The sequence below is a fragment of the Onychostruthus taczanowskii genome, unplaced genomic scaffold, assembly GCF_017590055.1.
Source record: "Onychostruthus taczanowskii isolate IOZ18803 unplaced genomic scaffold, ASM1759005v1 scaffold6, whole genome shotgun sequence".
Lineage (NCBI taxonomy): Eukaryota > Metazoa > Chordata > Aves > Passeriformes > Passeridae > Onychostruthus > Onychostruthus taczanowskii.
In genome coordinates, this window is record NW_024503679.1 from 358,516 (window position 1) to 379,914 (window position 21,399).

The following is a 21,399-nucleotide window of genomic DNA, read 5'->3' on the forward strand; positions in this document are numbered from 1 at the left end:
AGTATCCCCAGTGTCCCCAGTGTTCCCCAATGCCCCCAGTGTCCCCAGTGTCCCCAGTGACCCCAGTGTCCCCAGTGTCCCCACTGCCCCCAATACCTCCAGTGTCCCCAGTGTCCTCAGTGTCCCCAGTGTCCCCCAATACCCCCAGTGACCCCAGTGTCCCCAGTGTCCCCACTGCCCCCAATACCCCCAGTGTCCCCAGTGTCCTCAGTGTCCCCGGTGTCCCCCAATGCCCCCAGTGACCCCAATGCCCCCAGTGACCCCAGTGTCCCCAGTGTCCCCGGTGTCCCCTGCCCCCCCAGAGAGGGTTCTGGATCCCCCATGGGTGCCCTCCCTGTGCCCCCAGCCCCTCCCGGCCCTTCCCGAGCCCCCCGGGCGCTGCCCCCCTGGCCTGACCCCGCGGAGCCCTTTCCCATGGAGCGGAGCCAGGCAGAACATTCCAGAACATTCCAGAGGCTCCAGGACATTCCAGAGGCTCGGGGCAGCTCGGTGGGACCCCCAGGACCCAGAGGGGACCCCCAGCCCCATCCCCTCCCCGCGGGGCGGCCCCGCTTTGTCTCCCCGTAAAGCGAGGCCTCGAGCCGAGGCCGCGGCCCTGGGAGCGTCCCCGCTGTCCCCAAATGCCATCGGGGGACGTGGGGGTGTCCCCGGGGTGTCCCCTCCTCAGGGCTGGCCCTCGAGGGGCCGCAGGGTCAGCTGGATGGGCCGGTCCGGGATCAGGATGAGGTCGAACTTGGTGCCGATCTCCACGGCCCGCATGGTCTCGATCTTGAAGTTCTCCAGGATCTGGGCGGAGAGGACACGGTGCTGGGGCCTTGGGGACACCGGGTGGGACGGGCCCGGGGTCACCTTCGAGGCCACTCCGAGCCGAGCCAGGATTCCACAGGATGGACCCTGCGGCCACCGCGCTGTCCCCTCGTGTCGGGGACCCCACGAGATGGAGCTCGCGGCCACCGCGCTTGATCTTGACGTTCTGCAGGATCTGGGAATTTCTCCTGCCCAGATGTTGGAATCGGGATCTTCTGGAGTCCCTGAATAATGGGATTTGTTCTCTCCAGATGCTGGGAATGTCTCCTGCCCAGATGTTGGGATAAGATCCTTCTGGAGCGCCTGGATCTGGGAATTTGTTCTGTCCAGATGTCGGGATCAGGATCTTCTGCAGGCCCTGGAAAATGGGATTTGTTCTCTCCAGATGTTGGGCTGGACTTGGGGATTTGGGGATTTGGGATTGGGGATTGAGGATTTGGAGATTTGGGATTTTTGATTTGAGATTTGGGATTGGAGATTGGGGATTTGGGAATGGGGATTGGGATTTGGGGTTGGGCATTTGGGGATTGGGGATTTGGAGACTTGGGAATTTGGAACTGGGGATTTGGGATTGTGGGATTTGGGAATCATCTCTACCCCCGGGATCTGGGAATTTCTCCTGCCCAGATGTTGGGATCAAGATCTTCTAGAGCTCCTGGACAATGGGATTTGTTCTGTCCAGATGTTTGGCTGGATTTGGAGATTTGGGATTGGAGATTGGGGATTTGTGTTTTGGGAATCCTCTCCATCCCCTGGATCTGGGAATTTCTCCTGCCCAGATGTTGAGATCAGAACCTTCCAGAGCCCCAGAACCTTCTGGAACATGGAGAATTCCGGCCGGGAATGCCGGGACGGAGGCGATTCCCCAATTCCAGACCGGATTTGGGGATTCCCCGCTCTCGCTATCCCGAGAAATCCCGAGTCCAAAAATTCCCGGGTTTCGCCGAGACTGGCTGGTCCAGCGTGGGCTGCTGGCGCCCCCTGGCGGCGGTGATAACCGTGGGGTTTGGGATTTGGGATTCAGGGTTTGGGGTTTGGGGATCTGGGGTTTGGGATTCGAGATTTGGGATCCAGGATTTGGGATTTGAGGCATGAGATCCGGGATTTGGTATTAGTGGTTTTGGATCCAGGATTTGGGATTTGGGATCCGGGATTTGGGGTTTTGGGATTCGAAGTTTGTTGTTTGGGATCCGGGGTTTGTGCTTTGGGGATTTGGGATCCGAGGTTTGAGGTTTGGGATCCAGGATTTGGGATCTCGGGGTTTGGGATTTGGGCTCTGGGACCCACTGTCCCCTCCCTGTGTCCCCATTGTCAGTCCCGTGTCCCTCTCCCCATTGTGGCCATGGAAATTTGGGATTTGCTTTGGGGATTTGGGATTTAGGATCCGGGATTTTAGGTTTGGGATTGGGGGGTTGGGAATTCTCCCGGATTTCCCGCCCTGCTCCATCAACTCCGGCATTTCCAGAGGGGAAAACCGGGGAATTCTTGGGGGATCCGGAGGGGTTTGGGGTCCCACCAGCCAGGGGATTTGGAATTTGGGGATTCCCTCCTCTGATCCCATTTTTTATTAAATGTCCCAAGTAAAAAAAAAGGAGTTTCCAGCCGAATTCCCAATTAATTCCAGGTGTTCTCCGTCATAATTCAGGATTTAATATCCAGGAGGAAAACCCCAAATGGCCCCAAAGGGGCAAAATCTGGGAGAAAAATCCATTTTTTGGGCAGGGTTTTCCTTCGGGCAGGGGATTTTCCGGGGAAAATCGGGAAGTGGAGGGAACTGGGAGGGAAAAGGGATCCCTGAAGGGTTAAAAAAGCGGGGAAAAGCGAAATTCCACTTTTTTAATTCTCGACTGGATGCAATTCCCGCCTTCTCCCGGAGGGCAGGATCTGCTCTGGAAGCGCTTCCCGGGACCGAATCCCGAGGAATTCCACCCAAAATTCACTCCGCGAGTCATCCGGCGTTTAAAAAGTAGGGAAAAGTGAAAATTCCAAGGTTTTTCCCGCCTGGATGCACTTCCGGAGTGCGGGAACCGCTCTGGGAGCGGAGTCTTGGAGCGAGTCCCGCGGAATTCCAGCAGAATTCCTCCTGGAGGAGGAGGAGGAGGGAGAGCAAGAGGGAGGAAGGCTTGGAAAAGAGGGAGAAGGAAAAAGAGGAGGAGGAAGAGGAGGGAGAGGAGGAGGAGAAGGAATAAGAGGAGGGAGAGGAGGAAGATTTGAAAAAGAAGGAGAAGGAAAAAGAGGAGGAGGAGGAGCAGGGAGGAAGGCTCGGAGAAGGAGGAAGAGGAGCAGGAGGGAGAGGGGGAGGAGGAAAAAGAGGAGGAGGAGGCGGGGTCGGAGGAGGAGGAGGGAGGAAGGCTTGGAAAAAGGGGGAGAGGAGCAGAAGGAGGGACAGGGGGAGGAGGAGAGAGAGAAGGAGGAGGAGGAGGGAGGAAGGCCTGGAAAAGGAGGAGAAGGAGGAGGAGGCGGAGGAAGAAGAAAAGAAGGAGGAAAAAGAGGAGGGGAGGAGGAGAGCAGGAGGGAGGCAGGCTTGGAAAAGGAGAAGAAGGAGTAGAAGGAAAAAGAAGAGGGAGAGAGAGGAAGGTTTGGAAAAGAAGGAGGAGGAGGAGGGACAGGAGGAGGAGGAAAAAGAGGAGGAGGAGGCGGGGTCGGAGGAGGAGGAGAAGGGAGGAAGGCTTGGAAAGGGAGAAGGAAAAGGAGGAGAAGGAGGAGGAGGACGAAAAAGAGGAGGAGGAGAAGGAAAAGGAGGAGGAGGAGAGGAGAAGGAAGTGGAGGGAGGAAGGCTTGGAAGAGGAGGAGAAGGAAAAAGAGGAGAAAGAGGAGGAGAAGCACAAGGAAGAAAAGGAGGAGAAAAAAAGGAAAAAGAGGAGGAGGAGGAGGAAAAGGAGGAGGAGGAGGGAGAGCAGCAGGAGGCAGCGGCGCTGCCGGCCCCGCGCTCCGAGCGGGACGGGCCCGGGCGGCGCTGCCCGGCTGGGGGAGCAGCACCAGCGCTGCCACCAGCGGTGCCACCAGCGCTGCCACCAGCGCTGCCACCGGCGGTGCCAGCCACACGGGGACCCCGGCGGCGATGGCGGCGGGGCTGTGGCGGCTCGGGGCGCTCTGGGCCGCGCTGCTGCTGCTGGCGGCGGCGCAGGAGCCGTGGCGGCAGCTGATCCAGTGGGAGAACAACGGGCGGCTCTACAGCCTGCTCAACAGCGGCGCCGAGTTCGTGCCCGCCGGGCAGGAGCGGCCCCCGGGCAGCCGCCTGTGGCTGGCGGGCACGGCGGGGACAGCGGGGACAGCGGGCAGCGTCCGCCGCCAGGCCCCCGCCTCGGGGACCGTGCGGGGACAAGCGCGACATCCCTTCGGGTTCGGCCAGGTGCCGCCCAACTGGCGGGACGGCCCGCTGGGCGACGGCGCGGGGGGACAGCGGCGACAAGCGGCGCGCGGGCGGCAGGGGGTGGCCGTGTCGTCGTTCGCCTTCGCCTCGGCGGGACAGCCGCCGTTTGTCGCCGCGGGGGCGGCGTCGCACGGCGAGCGCCCCGAGGGTGTCCCCGCGTCGCGGAGCGCGGTGGCGGCGGGGACAGGGATGGGGACAGGAATAGGGACACCTGTGGGGGCAGGGATGGGGACAGGAATAGGGACACCTATGGGGACACCTATAGGGACAGGGATGGGGACACCTCTGGGGACAGGGATGGGGACAGGAATGGGGACGGGGATGGGGACACCTATAGGGACAGGGATGGGAACAGGAATAGGGACACCTATAGGGACAGGAATGGGGACCCCGATGGGGACAGGGACAGGGACATTCCCGCTCCAGCCCCGCGCGCTTCCCGAGGATTTCGGGGAGGAGCCGCAGCCCTACGGAGCCGCGGGGGTGCCGCTGGATCGCCGCTACTCGCACAGCCTGTACCACGACGCCGATGCCGAGGCACAAACCGGGACGGGATCCATGGAAAATCTGGGATTTGGGGCGCAGTTCCCGCCCCACGAGGCGCAGCCGCCGTTCCGGGCGCCCGAATCCTTTGGGGTCGCTCATCCCGAGCCCTTCGTTCCCGAAATTCCTCAGGCCGTGCCCGACAGCCAAGCCCGGCTCAGCGTGGGCAGCGTCTACAGGCCCAGCTTTGGGGCCAGAGGTGAGTTTGGGGTTTCCTTGGGGTTTCCTTGGGATGGGAGGAATTCCCGGGATTCGCCACAGGGGGTTTGGGAATGATGGGAGTCGGGAGGGGAGGAGCAGGGCCCGCTCGGGGGGCTGGGATTGGGATGGGGCTGGGCCGTATCCAGGGTCTTCCCATCATTTTGGGATGGGCTGTGCCGTGTCCCAGAGCACCCCAACGTTCTGGGATGGGCTGTGCCGTGTCCCAGGGTATCCCAAATTAGTGGGATGAGGCTGGGCTGTGTCCCAGAGCATTCCTGGGATCTGTCCCAGGTAATCCCAGATTTGTGGGATGGGGCTGTGCCATTTCCCAGGCCATCCCATAATTTTGGGATGGGCTATGTCATGTCCAAGGTCACACCTGGGATCTGTCCCGGGACATCCCATAATTTTGGGCTGGGGCTGTGCTGTGCTCCAGGTAATCCCAAATTTGTGGGATGGGGCTGTGCCGTGTCCCAGAGCATTCCGGAGGCCTGTCCCAGATAACTCCATGCTGGATCCCATTTTTCTGTGGGGTATTTGGGATGGGACAGGGCTGGATCCCAGTTATCCATGGGGTGTTTATCCCAGTTATCCGTGGGATATTTGGGTTTTCCATGGGATGGGACAGGGCTGGATCCCGGTTATCCCGGCTGGGACACCCTCCATTTCCAGATTTTTGGGAAGGATGGATGAATCCATGCTCTGGTCACTCCAGGGTCACTCAGGGGTCACTCAGGGGTGGCTCCCTCCCCATCCCGGCGAAATCCCATGGATTTGGGCTGAGCTTTCCAAAAGCTTTCGAGCCCTCGGAGCAGCTCCCAGCCCATCCCTCGGGAATCCCATCCCAGACTGACCCCGTGCCCTGCCCAGCCCCATCCCAGTTTTCTGGGAAAAGCCATCCCGGAGGATTTGGGGCAGTGGGAAGGGCCCAGCCCTGCCCTACACAGCCAGGGAGGGAACGCTGCGGGAAAAACTCGGCAATGGGGATTTTTGGGATCGCAGAGAAGCCGGGAATGGGGTGCAGGGGTGGTGAAGGATGGGAGGAATTCGGGAACACGTTCAGGGAATGCTGGAATTCCCGAGGCTCTGGAGGGACACCCAAGGACAGCTGCCCCGACGATGACCCGGCAAAGATTCCGGCCAAATTCCCTGGGAAAGATTCCGGCCAAATTCCCTGTTGGCAGCGTCTGTGTCCTTCCAGGATCCCGCGAGGTGCCGGTGGCTCCGCCAGGGAATTTGGGACACCCAAATTCCCGGAGCTTCCTGCTTTTTCTGGAGAAATTTCCCAGGAATCCAGCTGATCCCCTCAAATTCCCAGTCATTCGTGGTGTTTTGGGAATGCTGTCACCTCCCTGTCACCTCCTGGGGATCCTAATTGGAGCAAACGATGGCTGGCGCCAGATCCGCCGTTAATTGTTAATTATTAATTATTAATGATTAATTCCATGGCCAAAGCTCCTCGGGAGCCTCCTAATCCTGGCCGGATCCGGCAGGAATGTTCGGCATTGCCGGCCCCCGGCCGGGGTTAATGAGGGAAGGAATCCGATCCCGCTGGTTCTAGCGGGAATTCTCTGGGTTTCTGGGGGAACAGGGGGCTGGGGAAATCTGGGAAGAGGGGCTGGGAAAATTCCAGGCCTGATCCAGAGGTGGGAGGGATGGGATCAGCTCCTGGGGTGGGGAAGGGAAGGGGATCCAGACCCCAAAAGTTTTCCCCACCCAGATCCCAACCCCAATCCCATTTCCAGGGGCTTTGTGGTCCCTGATCCCACCTCCAGGTGTTCCTCATCCTGATCCCATCTCCAAAGGCTTCCTGACCCCAATCCCTGCCCAGATCCCACTTCCAGGGGTTCCTCACCCCAATCCTGACCCTGATCCCAGCTCCAGGGATTCCTCATCCCAATCCCATCTTCAAAAGCTTTCTGACCCTAATCCCATCTCCAGGGGTTTCCCAACCCCAGTCCTGACCCGGATCCCATCTCCAGGGATTTCTCATCCCAATCTCTGCCCAGATCCCATCTCCAAGGGTTTCTTACCCCAATCCGATCTCTAGGAATTTCCCCACTCCAATCCCACCTTGATCCCATCTCCAGGGGTTCTCTCACCCCAATCCCACCCCATTCTCATCTCCAGGGGCTCTCTGATCCCTGATCCCACCTCCAGGGGCTTCCCAATCCCAATCCCTATCCAGATCCTATCTCCAGGGGTTCCCTCACCCTGATCCCATTTCCAAAACTTCCTGGCCCCAGTCCCTGCCCAGATCCCACTTCCAGGGTTTCCTCACCCCAATCCTGATCCAGATCTCATCTCCAGGTGTTCCTCATCCCAGTCCTGATCCTGATCCCATTTCCAGGGATTTCTCGCCCTGATCCCATCTCCATTTTCTCCCCCTGACCCCATGGATTGGGTCCCCCAGGATTGGTTTTGGAAGGAAAGAGGGATTTGGGAATTCCAAGGGGCACTGGGAATTTGGGTCCCACCAAGCGGGAGTTTGGTGTCACCCCCAGATGGGCCGGGAGGTGTCGGAATTCCCAGGAAAGTCTCCTTTTGGTGGGGTCAGATTTGGGATTGGGGTGGTTCTGGGGGCTGGGAATTCTGGGATTCTGTGGGGATGGAGGAGGGATTGGGATTGGGATTGATGGGATGGGATTAGGAATGGAATTGGAATTGGAATTGGAATTGGAATTAGAATTAGAATTGGAATTGGGATGAGATGGGATGGGATTGGGATGGGATTGATGGGAGGAGATTGGTGGGGTGGGATTGGGATTGTGAAAGGAATTGGGATTGGGATGGGAGTGATGGTATGGGATTGTTGGGATTGGGATTGTGAATGGAATTGGGTGGGATTGGGAATGTGATTGGATTGCTGAGATTGGGAATGGAATTGGGATGGGATTGGGAACAGGATTGGGATGGGATTGATGGGATTGGGATTGTGAATGGAATTGGAATTAGGACTGGGAATGGGATGGGATTGATGGGATTGGGATTGATGGGATGGGATAGGGATTGTGAATGGAATTGGAATTGGAATTAGGATTGTGAATGGGATTGGGATTGGGATGGGATTGATGGGATGGGAAGTCGGAATCCCCTGGGTCTCTCCAGGCATCCCCATTCCCATTCCCTCCGCTCCTGGCCTCCCCTGCTCCCACTTTTCCACGGCTGCCAGTGGGATTTTCCCGCTGATCCCACACACCTGCACAAACAGGGGTGATGATCCTGATTTTCCCCAGGAACAGATGGAAGTCTCCTCTGGCAGCTCCCGGGGCCACTGAGGGGCTGGACAGGAAAACCAAAAACCTTTTCCCAATGGGATTGTCCCGATCTGGGGCTGATTTTCCCTGGGTTTTTGGGAAGCCTCAGCAAAACCCCCTGGAATTTGGGGTGGGACAGGGACAATTCCAGAGGTGGGGATCCCGATATCCTGTGAATTCCAGAGGTTTGACCCCAAAAAGGAGGTGTGAGATCCTATAAAAACAACGGGGCCATCCCAGGGCAGAATTCAGCGGGGAAGGGGAAAATCCAAATCCCATAAAACTCCCCGTTGGTCCTGGAGTCGGATTTCGCTCCGGAGCTTCCAAGAATTCCTTGGAATAAACAACGGCAGGGGAGGGGAAAAATTTCTGAAAGGATGGAAAACTTTTCCTTGGACGGGCCAGGGTGGTTTTCCATGGGGTTTTTTGTTAGGAATTTTTTTAAGGGATGGGGCAGAAGTTTTTGCCGAGCTCTCCCGGTTTCTTTTGGGTCCCCCCGGGAATTACATCAGCGGGAATGGGGCAGGAAATAAGCTCCAAAGGAATGACGTGATCCCTCCCGGGAAAGCAGGCCCAGAAACAAGGAGGCATTGTTCTCCTTTCCAGAGAAAAACGGGGAAAATGGGGAGGAAAATCGGGAAATTAGGGGAGGAAATGAGGGAAAATGGGAAAACGGGGGAAAACGGGGGAAAAAAGGGGAGAATGGGGGGAAACTGGGAAAAAACAGGGGGAAAATGGGGAGAAATGGAAAGAAAAAGGGGAAAGATAGGGAATGTGAGGGAAAATTGGGGAAAAACTGGGAAAAAAGGGGAAAAATGGGAGAAAATAGGAAAACAGGGGAAAACAGGAAAAGGAGAAAAGAGAGAAATGGGGGGAAAGAGGGGAAAATGAGGGAAAACAGGAGAGGGACAAGGATGGGGATGGAAATGGGACATGGAGAAGGGAAACTGAGGCATAGAGCATCCCCTCCATCCCAATCCTTCCCAATGGGCTGATTCCAGGACAATTCCAGGTGCTGGAAGGGAATGGGAGGGTTGGAAGGGGTCGGAATTCCAGCTCCAGCTGGGCTCCATAAATTTGGGAAACCGAGGCAGCCCCGTCTGTTCCCGCATCCCTCTGTCCATTCTGGCTCTGGAATTGTCTGGAATTCAAGGAAAAGAGGGATAAAGGCAGGGATAACCCCGCTTTCCCCTTGTTTTGGGGTGAAAACCAGGGAATAGGGCAGGGAATCGGGATGCTGCTCTTCCAGGCATTGTCCCAGGGTCCCATCCCGGGGCTGGGACAGGGAATGGCTTCCAGGGAGAGACTGGAGCGATCCCCATCCTGATGCTGATCCCAAAATTCTGATCCTGATCCCGATCCCAATCGTGATCCCAAACCCAATCCCAATCCTGATCCTGATCCTGATCCCAATTCTGATGCTGATCCCAATCCTGATCCTGATCCCAATCCCAATCCTGATCCCAATCCTGATCCTGATCCCAATCCTGATCCTGATCCCAATCCCAATCCTGATCCCAATCCTGATCCCAATCCCAATCCTGATCCCAATCCTGATCCTGATCCCAATCCCAATCCTGATCCCAATCCTGATCCTGATCCCAATCCTGATCCTGATCCCAATCCCTATCCTGATCCCAATCCCAATCCTGATCCCAATCCTGATCCTGATCCTGATCCCAATCCTGATCCTGATCCCGATCCCGATCCTTATCCCAATCCCGATCCCCATCCCGATCCCCATCCCCCGGGCAGGCGGGAAGTGCAGCTTTGGGATGTGTCAGGGGGGCTGCAGTGAGGAGAGGAGGGAAAGGAGGATTTTCCAGCTGGAAATTGGGGAAACCTGGCCGGGCTGAGGACCCGAAATGTCCCCGCTGGGCTGCTGGGAGGAGGAGCCGTGGTCCCAGTCCCTGTCCCCATGGATGTCCCTGTCTCCAGGGGTGTCCCCATGGTCATTCCCAGATCCTGCATGTATCCAGGCCTCCTGGATCCCAGATGTCCCCAGTCCCTGTCCGCAGTGATGTTCCCATTTTCCCAGTCTCCCAGATCTGATCCCAGATCCCAAATACCCAGGTCTCCAGGAGCTGTGTCCCCAGTCCCTGTCCCCAATCCCTGTGCTCAGTCCCTGCTCCCAATTTCCCAGCAGGTCTCCCAGATCTGATCCTGGATGTCCCCAGACCCCATTCCCAATCCCTGTTCCCAATTTCCCAGCAGGTGTCCTGGATCTGATCCTGGATCCCAAATGTCAGGGTCTCCAGCAGCTGTGTCCCCAGGGAATGTGCCCAGTCCTTGTTCTCGTTCCCATTTCCTGACAGGCCTCCTGGATCTGATCCCAGATTTCCCCAGTGCCCATTCCCATTTCCTGGCAGGTCTCCTGGATCTGATCCTGGATTTCCCAAATCCCTGTTCCCATTTCCCAGCAGGTCTCTGTGATCCCACCCCAGACTTCCCCAATCCCTGTCCCCAATCCCAGATTTCCCCAATCCCTGATCCCATTTCCTGGCAGGTCTCCTGATCCTGGATTTCCCCTATCCCTGTTCCCATTTCCCAGCAGGTCTCTGCGATCCCACCCCAGACTTCTCCAATCCCTGTCCCCAATCCCAGATTTCCCCAGTGCCCATTCCCATTTCCTGGCTGGTCTCCTGGATCTGATCCTGGATTTCCCAAATCCCTGTTCCCATTTCCCAGCAGGTCTCTGTGATCCCACCCCAGATTTCCCCAGTCCCTGTCCCCAGTCCCAGATTTCCCCAATCCCTGTTCCCATTTCCCAGCAGGTCTCCGTGATCTCACCCCAGATTTCCCCAATCCCTGATCCCATTTCCCAGCAGGTCTCCCTGACCCAATCCCAGATTTCCCCAATACCGATCCCATTTCCCAGCAGGTCTCCTGGATCTGATCCCGGATTTCCCTGATCCCATTTCCCAGCAGGTCTCCTGATCCTGGATTTCCCCAATCCCTCATTTCCCCAATCCCCATCCCATTTCCCGGCAGGTCTCCCGGATCTGATCCCGGATTTCACCAATCCTATTTCCCGATTTCCCAGCGGGTCTCCCTGACCTGATCCTGGATTTCCCCAATCCCGGTCCCGTTTCCCGGCAGGTCTCCCGGACCTGGTGCCGGACCCCAACTACGTGCAGGCCTCCACGTACGTGCAGAGAGCGCACCTGTACTCGCTGCGCTGCGCCGCCGAGGAGCGCTGCCTGGCCAGGTGGGACACCGGCACACCGGGACACGGGACACGGGACACGGGACACGGGACACGGGAGAGAGAGGATACGGGACACCGGGGAGACGGGATATGGGAGAGACGGGACACAGGACACAGGATATGGAACATGGGAGAGACAGGATAGGGGATATGAGACACAGGATACAGGACATGGGACATGGGGGAGACGGGATACGGGACACGGGATATGGAACATGGGAGAGACAGGATAGGGGATATGGGACATGAGACATGGGACATGGGACATGGGGGAGACGGGATACGGGACACGGGATACAGGACACAAGATACGGGACATGGGAGAGACGGGACATGGGAAGGGAACATGGGGAGATGGGATATGGGACATGGGAGAGACGGAATATGGGATATGGGATATGGGACATGGATATGGGACATGGGATACAGGAACTGGACATAGGATCCAGAAACAGGATACGGGACATGGGACACAGGAGATACAGGATACAGTACATGGGATACGGGATACAGGACATGGATACGGGATACAGCACACAGGATACAGGAACAGGACATGAGATACGGGAATGGGATACCGGATACGGGACACAGGAACGGGGGAGATGGGATCCAGGATACGGGAGAGACGGGAGAGATGGGGTACGGGATACGGGAGAGACGGATTACGGGACATGGGATACAGGAATGGGACACAGGACATGGGAACAGGATACGGGACACAGGACAGGGGTAATGGGACATGGGACACGGGATACAGGAATGGGACGAGGATATAGGAACAGGACACAGGATTGGGGAACGGGAAATGGGATACAGGAATGGGACATGGGATATGGGAATGGGACACGGGATCCAGGATACAGGACATGGGATACGGGAATGGGACCCAGGAATGGGAGAGATGGGATCCCAAGAATGGGAGAGGAATGGGAGGGGGAGGATTCCTGGGATGGGAAGGGTCCAGGATGAGGAGAAGGAAGTGCCTGGCCAGGTGAGATCCCTGGGAAGGGGAGAGAGGGTTCCTGGGAATGGGAGAGGGAGAATTCCCGGGAATGGGAGAGGGAGGGTTCCCAGGAATGTCAGAAGCAAATCCAGGAATGGGAGAGAGAGGGGATTCCTGGGAATGGGAGTGCTCGCGGGTCGGGGAGATGTGGGGGGAAAAGAGGGGAGGGAGGGGGGTGAAGGGATGACTGGGGTGAGGGGGAAATGGGGAAATTTTGGGAAGGAGGGCATGGGGGGAGATGGGGTGAAGTGAGGGGAGAGAGGGTCCTGGGATGAGGGGAGATGGGGAGAGGGGAGATGGGGACAGAGAGGGGATTGGGATGAGGGGAAAATGAAGATAAAAGGGATCTTGAGATGAGGGGGAGGTGGGGATACCCCGGGAGGGAGGGAGAGAGGGTCAGGTAGGGGGTGGAGAAGGGGGAGGTGCTGATGGGGGAGAGGGAGGAGGAGGGAAGGGGGAAAGGGGAGAGGGAGGGATGGGAGAGAGGGAAAAGGAAAAGGGAAAAGGGGAAAAGGGTGGAAAAAGGGGAAGGGAATGGAAGGAAAGGGAAAGGGAAAAGGAAAGGGAAAGGGAAAAAGGAAACAGAAAAATTGAACAGGAAGTGGAAAAATGGAAAGGAAAAGGCGCTGGGAGCAGCCAAGCCAAGCCCGGCCGGTTCCTCTCTTTATCCCTTCCTTTCCCACGGGAGGAAAATCCCTCTGGAAAAGGGAATTCCTCCTGAAGGGAGGGGACAGCGGCAGCGCCGGCAGTGTCCCTGTCCCTGTCCCCAGCACGGCGTACGCGGCCGAGGCCACCGACTACGACGTGCGGGTGCTGCTGCGCTTCCCGCAGCGCGTCAAGAACCAGGGCACGGCCGACTTCCTGCCCAGCCAGCCCCGCCACCGCTGGCAGTGGCACAGCTGCCACCAGTGAGTGTCCCCAGCTGTCCCCAGCCTCGGCCCAGCCCCTGCTGGCAGCTCCAAGGGCTTTGGTGGCACTTTGGTGGCGTTTCCGCATTTGGTGGCTTCCTTTTGGGGTCTTCATCTCTTTGTCTTCCTTCATCGCCAAAGCCACCATGCATGATGGTGGCAGCGGCACAGCTGCCACCAGTGAGTGTCCCCAGTTGTCCCCAACCTTGGCCCAGCCCCTGGTGGCAGCTCCAAGGGCTTTGGTGGCCGTTTGGTGGCATTTCCCCATTTGGTGGCTTTGTTTTGGGGCCTTGCTGTGTGGTGTCACCTTCCTTGGGCTCTTCATCCCCAGAGCCACTGTGTTGCTGGCAGTGGCACAGCTGCCACCAGTGAGTGTCCCCGATGTCTCCAGCCTGTCCCCTGCCTCTGGGAACAGCTTTGAGTGGCATTTCAGTGCCATTTCCCATTTGGTGGCTTTGCTTTGGGTCCTTGCTGTGTGGTGTCACCTTCCTTGGGCTCTTTGTCCCCAAAGCCACCATCCATGTTGACGGCAGTGGCACAGGTGTCACCAGTGAGTGTGGGGTTGGTGTCACCTTCTTTGGGCTCTTCATCCCCCACTGTGTTGGTGGCAGTGATGCCACTGCTACCAGTGAGTGTCCCCAGCCCTGTCCCCTCCACTAACCCCTTGTCCCCAGCCTGTCCCCTCCCTCTGGTGACAGTTTTATAGTGGCATTTCCCCATTTGATGACGTTGCTTTGAGGTCTGAATATGAGGGGTTGGTGTCACCTTCCGTGGGCTCTTTGTCCACCATGTTGGTGGCAGTGCCACAGCTGCCACCAGTGAGTGTCCCCGAATGTCCCCAGCCTGTCCCCTCCCTCTGGTGGCAGCTTTGAGTGGAATTTCAGTGCCATTTCCCCATCTGGTGGCTTCATTTTGGGGTCTTCCTTCAGCTCTTTGTCCCCAAAGCCACCATTCATAATGGTGGCAGCGGCACAGCTGCCACCAGTGAGTGTCCCCAGCTGTCCCCAACCTTGGCCCAGCCCCTGCTGGAAGCTCCAAGGGCTTTGGTGGCTGTTTGGTGGCATTTCCCCATTTTGGGACATTTTTTGGTGTTTTGTTGGGGTTGGTGTCACCTCCTTTGGGCTCTTTGTCCCCAAAGCCACCAGGGAGTGTCCCCTGCCCTGTCCCCACCCTGACCCAGCTGGTGACACCTTTGAGGCGTTTCAGTGACATTCCCCGCTCGGTGACGTGGCTTTGGGCTCGGTGTCACCTTCCTTGGGCTCTTTGTCCCCAAAGCCACCACGCTCTGGAGTTGATGTCCCCTCTGCCCCAGTGACTGTCCCCAAGGTGGGAGCTGCCACCTGCTGTGCCCCTCCCCACACACCCCCTACAGGGTGGGGACACCCCCACTGTGACACCCCCTGAGTGTCCCCAGACTGTCCCTTGATTGTCCCTTGACTGTCCCCTGATAATTCCTCTGAATGTCCCCTGGGTGCCCTCACTGTCCCCTGCTGTCCCCTTGCTGTCCCCCTGATTATCCCATTGCTCGTCCCCTGCTTGTCCCAATTGTCCTCTGAATGTCCCCTGGGTGCCCCCACTGTCCCCGTGGTGTCCCCAACCTGTCCCCTGGTGTCCCCACGGTGTCCCCACGGTGTCCCCCTGGTGTCCCCACGGTGTCCCCCGGTGTCCCCAGGCACTACCACAGCATGGCGGAGTTCAGTCACTATGACCTGCTGGATGTCACCTCGGGCCGCCGCGTGGCCGAGGGACACAAGGCCAGCTTCTGCCTGGAGGACACCACCTGTGACTTCGGCCACCTCAAGCGCTACGCCTGCACCGCCCACACCCAGGTGACACCCGGGGACAGCGCCCTTTGTCACTTCTGTCACTTTTTGTCCCTTTTGGTCCCTTTTATCTCCCTTTTTCTCCCTTTTATCTCCCTTTTTTCCCCCTTTTTGTCCCTTTTGTCCCCATTTGTGACGCTGTGTCTGCACCGCCCACACCCATGTGACACCTAGGGACAGCACCTTTGTCACTTTTGTCCCTTTTCCTCCCTTTTTGTCCCTTTTTCCCCCCTTTTCTCCCTGTTTGTCCCTTTCTGTCCCCTCAGCCCAATGTCCCTGAGCCACCTCAGTGCCCCTTTTGTCCCTTTTTTTGTCCCTTTTCGCCATTTTTGCCCAATTTCCCCATTTCTCATCCCATTTCCCTGCAAGGTCTCAGCCTGGCCACCCGAGGGGTCCCTTTTGGTCCCTTTTTTGTATCTTTTTCCCATTTCCCCCCACTTTTTCATCTTTTTTCTCCCCTTTTCCCCATTTTTCCCCATTTTTGCCCAATTTCCCCATTTTTCACCCCATTTCCCCTCAGAGTCTCAGCCTGGGCTGTTTCAACACCCGAAGGGTCCCTTTTGGTCCCTTTTTTGTATTTTTTTCCCCTTTCCCCCCATTTTTTCATCTTTATTCTCCCTTTTTCCCCATTTTTGCCCAATTTCCCCATTTTTCACCCCATTTCCCCTCAGAGTCTCAGCCTGGGCTGTTTCAGCACCCGTGGGGTCCCTTTTGGTCCTTTTTTGTCCCTTTTTTTCCCCATTTTCCCCATTTATTCACCTTTATTCTCCCTTTTTTTCCAATTTTTCTCCATTTTCCCCAATTTCCCCATTTTTCACCCCATTTCCCCTCAGAGTCTCAGCCTGGGCTGTTTCAACACCCGTGGGGTCCCTTTTGGTCCCTTTTTGTCCCTTTTTTTCCCCCATTTTCCTCCATTTATTCACCTTTATTCTCCCTTTTTTTCCAATTTTTCTCCATTTTCCCCAATTTCCCCATTTTTCACCCCATTTCTCCTCACCGGGTCTCAGCCTGCTCTGTTGTGACACCTACAGAACCTTTTTCGTCCCTTTTTTGTCCCTTTTTTTTGACATTTTTTCCCCATTTTTGCCCCATTTTTTACTTTTTATCTTCCTTTTTTTCTATTTCCCCATTTTTCGGTCCCTTTTTTTGTCCCTTTTTCTGGACATTTTTTCTCCATTTTTTCCCATTTTTTACTTTTTATCTTCCTTTTTTTCTATTTCCCCATTTTTCCCCATTTTCCCCATTTTTTTCCCCTTTTTCCTCCCTTTTTTCCCATTTCCCCCATGTTTTTCCCCATTTTTCCCCATTTTTCCACCTTTTTCCTCCCCCTTTTTCCCATTTTTTCCCCCCATTTTTTCCCGTTTTCCCCGTTTCTCACCCTCTCTCCCCAGGGGCTCTCCCCGGGCTGTTACGACACCTACAACGCCGACATCGACTGCCAGTGGATCGACATCACCGACGTCCCCCCCGGCAACTACGTCCTCAAGGTGGGACACCGGGGACACCTGGGGACACCTGGGGACATTTTGGGGACATCTGAGGACATTTTGGGCATATTTGGGGATGTTTGGAGACATTATGGGGACATTTTGGGGACACCTGGGGACATCTGGGGACATTTTGGGACTTTGGGGGAGATTTTGGGACACCTGGGGACGTTTTGGGGACATTTTAGGGACACCTGGGGACATTTTTGAGATATTTTTGGAATATCTGGGGACATTTTGGGAATGTTTGGGGACATTTTGGGGATATTCAGGAACATTTTGAGGACATTTTGGGACATCTGGGGACATTTGAGGACATTTTAGGGACATTTTGGGGATGTTTGGGAACATTTTGGGGACATTTGGGGACATTTGAGGACATTTTACCTGGGGACGCTTTGGTGACATTTTGGGGGTATTTTGGGACATCTGGAGACATTTGAGGACATTTTTGGGATATCTGGGGACATTTCAGGGATGTTTGGGAACATTTTGGGGACATTTGGGGACATTTGGGGATATTGAGGGACATTTTGGGGACATTTGGGGACAACTGGGGACATTTGGGGACATTTAGGGATATTTTGGGGTGGGAATCCCAATTTTCCTGCTTTTTTCCCTTTTCCCTGATGATTTTTGGGATTTTCCGCCCCAGATTTTCCCTTTTCCCTCTTGATTTTTTGGGAATTTTTGGGGGGATTTTTTGGGATTTTTTTTCCCTTCTCTTTTCCCTGGTGATTTTTGGGATTTTTTTCCCCTTGATTTTCCCTTTTCATTTTTGGGATTTTTTGTTTATTTTTTGGGATTTTCCCCCTGATTTTCCCTTTTCCCTGTTCATTTTCAAGTTTTTTTTTTCCCATCATTTTCCCATTTTCCTCCTGATTTTTGAGGATTATTTTTCCTCTCTTTTTCCTCTTTCACGCTGTTTTCCCCTGTTAATCTTTGGCAATTTTTCCCTGATTCTCCCCTTTCATTTTTGGGATTTTAATATATTTTTGCAGGTTTTCCCCCCTTGATTTCCCCTTTCCCTTTTCATTCTGGATTTTTCCCCAGATGTTCCCATTTCCCTGTGGATATTTGGGATTTTTCCCCAGCAAAAATAAATAAATTTTAAATAAATCCTCCACAGAGTCTCATCCTGGGCTGTCACAACACCCCAGAGTCCCTTTTTGGTCCCTTTCCTCCCATTTTTTTCTACTTTCCCCCCATTTTTTAAACTTTAAATCTCCCTTTTTTCAATTTTTCAATTTTTTTCTCCCATTTTGCCCAATTTCCCCAATTTTCTCCCTGTTTTCCCCTCAAGTTCTCACCCTGGGCTGTTACAACACCTGAGGGTCCCTTTTGGTCTCCTTTTCCCCCAATTTTTAAACTTTATTTCTCCCTTTTTTCAATTTTTTCCCCACTTTTGCCCAATTTCCCCATTTTTTACCCCATGTTCCCCTCAAGCTCTCACCCTGGGCAGTCACAACCCCCGAGGGATCCTTTTTGTTCTTTTTTCCCCATTTTTCCCCCCCATTTTTCCCCTTTGCCTTTTTTTCTTCATTTTTTTCCCAATTTTTCCATTTTTCCTCCCATTTTTTTGCCCGATTTCCCCATTTCTCAGCCCGTTTTTTCCTCCCCCCCATCCCAGGTCCAGGTCAATCCCAAATATTTGGTGCTGGAGTCGGATTTCACCAACAACGTCGTGCGCTGCCACATCCACTACACCGGGCGCTTCGTGTCCGCCTCCAACTGCCGCATCGCCCAGTACGGAGCTGCTGCGCCCAAATAAACCACCCCAAATAAACCACCCCAAATAAACCACCCCAAAATATCCCCATCCCAAAATAAACCACCCCAAATAAACCATCCCAAATAAACCACCCCAAATAAACCACCCCAAATAAACCATCCCAAATAAACCATCCCAAAATATCCCCATCCCAAATAAACCATCCCAAAATATCCCCATCCCAAATAAACCATCCCAAAATATCCCCATCCCAAATAAACCATCCCAAAATATCCCCATCAAAAAAAAAAAAAATTCAAAAAATTCCCTGATGCCAAAAATCCCCATCCTAAAAAGCCCCATCCCAAAAAATCCCCAATCCCAAAAAATCCCCATCCCAAAAATAAACCATCCCAAAATATCTCCATAACAAAAAAAAAATATATATATATAAAAAACCCTGATGCCAAAAAACCCATCCCAAAAAATCCCCAATCCCAAAAAATCCCCATTCCAAAAAAACCCAAAACCAATTAAAAAAATCCTAATCCAAAAAGAACCCAATTCCAAAAACCCATCCCAAAAAATCCCCATCCGAAAAAATCCCCATGCCAAAAAAAAAATAAAAAACAATCCCAGAAAAACCCGGATCCCAAAAACTCCCATCCCAAAAATCCCATGGCATAAAATCCCCATCCCAAAAAACCCTGATCCCGAAAAAACACCCATGGCAAAAACCACTGATCCCAAAAAAAAAAACCAATCCCAGAAAAACCCCATCCCAAAAAAACCACTTTGTCCCTTTTTCCCACTTTTCCCTGCTTTTTTTCCATTTTCCCCCTGCTTTTTTCCAACTTTTTTCCCACTTTTTTCCCGTGTTTTTTGCCTTTTTTCCTGCTTTCTTCCCACTTTTCCCCTCTTTTATCCTCTTTTTCCTGTTTTTTTCCCACTTTTTCCCCCACATTTTTTCTTTGTTTTCCGGCTTTTCAGGGGCATTTTTGGTGGTAAAGGTCAGGGAAACAATCGGAATTTGGGGTTTTCCAAATTTTCCATGGAATTTTCTGGGATTTCTCCCTTTGGGGTTGGGATTTTCCCCATTTTTCATGGAATTTTCTGGGATTTGGGGTGGGAACTGGGATTTTCCTCCTTTTCCATGGGAATTTCCTCCTTTCCCATGGATTTTTCCAGGATTTGTCCATCTGCGGTCCTTCTTTTTCTCCTTCCCATGGAATTTTATGGGATTTCCCCATTTGGGGTCATTCTTTTCCTCCTTTCTCACAGAATTCTCTGGGATTTGGGGTGGGAATTGGGACTTTCCTCCTTTTCCATGGAATTTTATGGGATTTGCCCATTTGGGGTCATTTTTTTCCTCCTTTTCCATGGAATTTTCCAGGATTTGGGGTGGGAATTGGGATTTTGTTCCTATTCCCTGTGATTTTCCCATTTGGGGTCAGTTTTTTCCCCCTTTTCCATGGAGTTTTCTGGGATTTGGGGTGGGAATTAGGATTTCCCCCATTTTCCATGGGATTCTCTGGGATTTGGGGCAGGAATTGGGATTTTCCTCCTTTCCCATGGAATTTGCCAGGATTTGTTCATTTGGGGTCATTTTTTTCCTCCATTTCCATGGAATTTTACGGGATTTGTGGTAGGAATTGGGATTTTGCTCCTTTTCCATGAAATGTTCTGGGATTTTACTTTTTTTCCTCCTTTCCCGTGGAATTTTCCAGGATTTGCCCATTTGGGGTCGTTTTCTTCCCCCTTTTCCATGGAATTTTATGGGCTTTTACTTTTTTCCCCCTTCCCCACGGAATTTCCCAGGATTTTCCCGTTTTCCCCACAGATCCTGACGACAGCCGAAGCCCAGGAGTGTCGCCCTTCCCCTTTCCTGGGAAGTTCTCGAGGTGGCTCCGCTGCGTTCCCAAAGTTCCCCCTTTTCCCAATAAAAAGCGGGGAAGCCACGAGGACTCTTTGGAATCATTTTTATCCCGAATTTTCCCGGCATTTCCGGTTTTCCCCCCATTTCCCGAGGGAATCCAAGGCTGGAATCAAAGCAGCGACCCCAAAATGCCCCATAAAATCCTTGTGATCCTACAAATCCTGGGGAATTTTTGGGAATGTCCCCAAGGTGGGGGAGAAACAGCTCTGGGAATTTGGGGAGGGAAATCCTATAAATTTTTTTAGGGAATTTTTCTGTTTTCCCACCGGAGAGAGCGGAGGTTGGGATTTGGGAATTTTTGGGGTGGGAATGGGGACAGGAATAGGGACATTGGGAATGGGGACATTGGGATGGGAATGGGGAAATTGGGATTGGCAATGGGGACATTGAGAATGGGAATGAGACATTGGGATCGGAACACTGGGATGGGACTGGGGACATTGGGAATGGGGACACTGTGACTGGAATGGGGACATTGGGATTGGGGGTGGGGGCGTTGGGATTGGGGACACCAAGGTTGGGGACACTGGGATGGGAATAGGGACACTGGGGATGGGCACGGGGACATTGGGTTTGGGGACATTGGGAATGGAGTGGGGACACCGGGATGAGAATGGGGACACCAGGACAGGATTGGGGACATGGGGATGGGAATGGGGACACTGGGAATGAGGACACTGGGACAGGAATGGGACATTGGGAATTGGGATGAGAATGGGGACACCGGGATGGGATTGGGGACATTGAGAATGGGAGTGGGGACATTGGGAATGGGGATGGGGACATTAGGACTGGGGACACTGGGAAAGGGAATGGGACATTGGGAGTGGGGACACAAGTGGGGACAGTGGGATTGGGATGGGGACACTGGGAATGGGGACACTGGGAGGGAATGGGGGACATTGGGAATGGGAGTGGGGACATTGGGAATGGGGATGGGGACATTAGGACTGGGGACAGTGGGATGGGAATGGGTAGAGTGGGATGGAATGGGACACTGGGAGTGGGGACACTGGGAACGAGAACAGGGACATTGGGAATGGGGACATTGGGATGGGAATGGGGAAACTTGGACAGGATTGGTGACACTGGGACAGGACTGGTGGCCATCTCGATGGGAATGGGTAGAGTGGGATGGA

General features: G+C 54.3%; 1 protein-coding gene across 1 annotated transcript; it reads left to right on the top strand.

The window, feature by feature from the left end:
* Positions 1–3,611: 3,611 nt before the first annotated feature.
* On the top strand, positions 3,612–20,282 carry LOXL1 (lysyl oxidase like 1). The gene is made up of 8 exons (XM_041418382.1): positions 3,612–4,393; positions 4,481–4,922; positions 11,281–11,389; positions 13,166–13,303; positions 14,976–15,132; positions 16,518–16,613; positions 18,244–18,359; positions 20,165–20,282. The coding sequence occupies exons 1-8, from the start codon at positions 3,869–3,871 to the stop codon at positions 20,169–20,171; spliced, it is 1,590 nt and encodes a 529-aa protein (XP_041274316.1). The 5' UTR covers positions 3,612–3,868; the 3' UTR covers positions 20,172–20,282.
* The last annotated feature ends 1,117 nt before the right edge of the window (positions 20,283–21,399 follow it).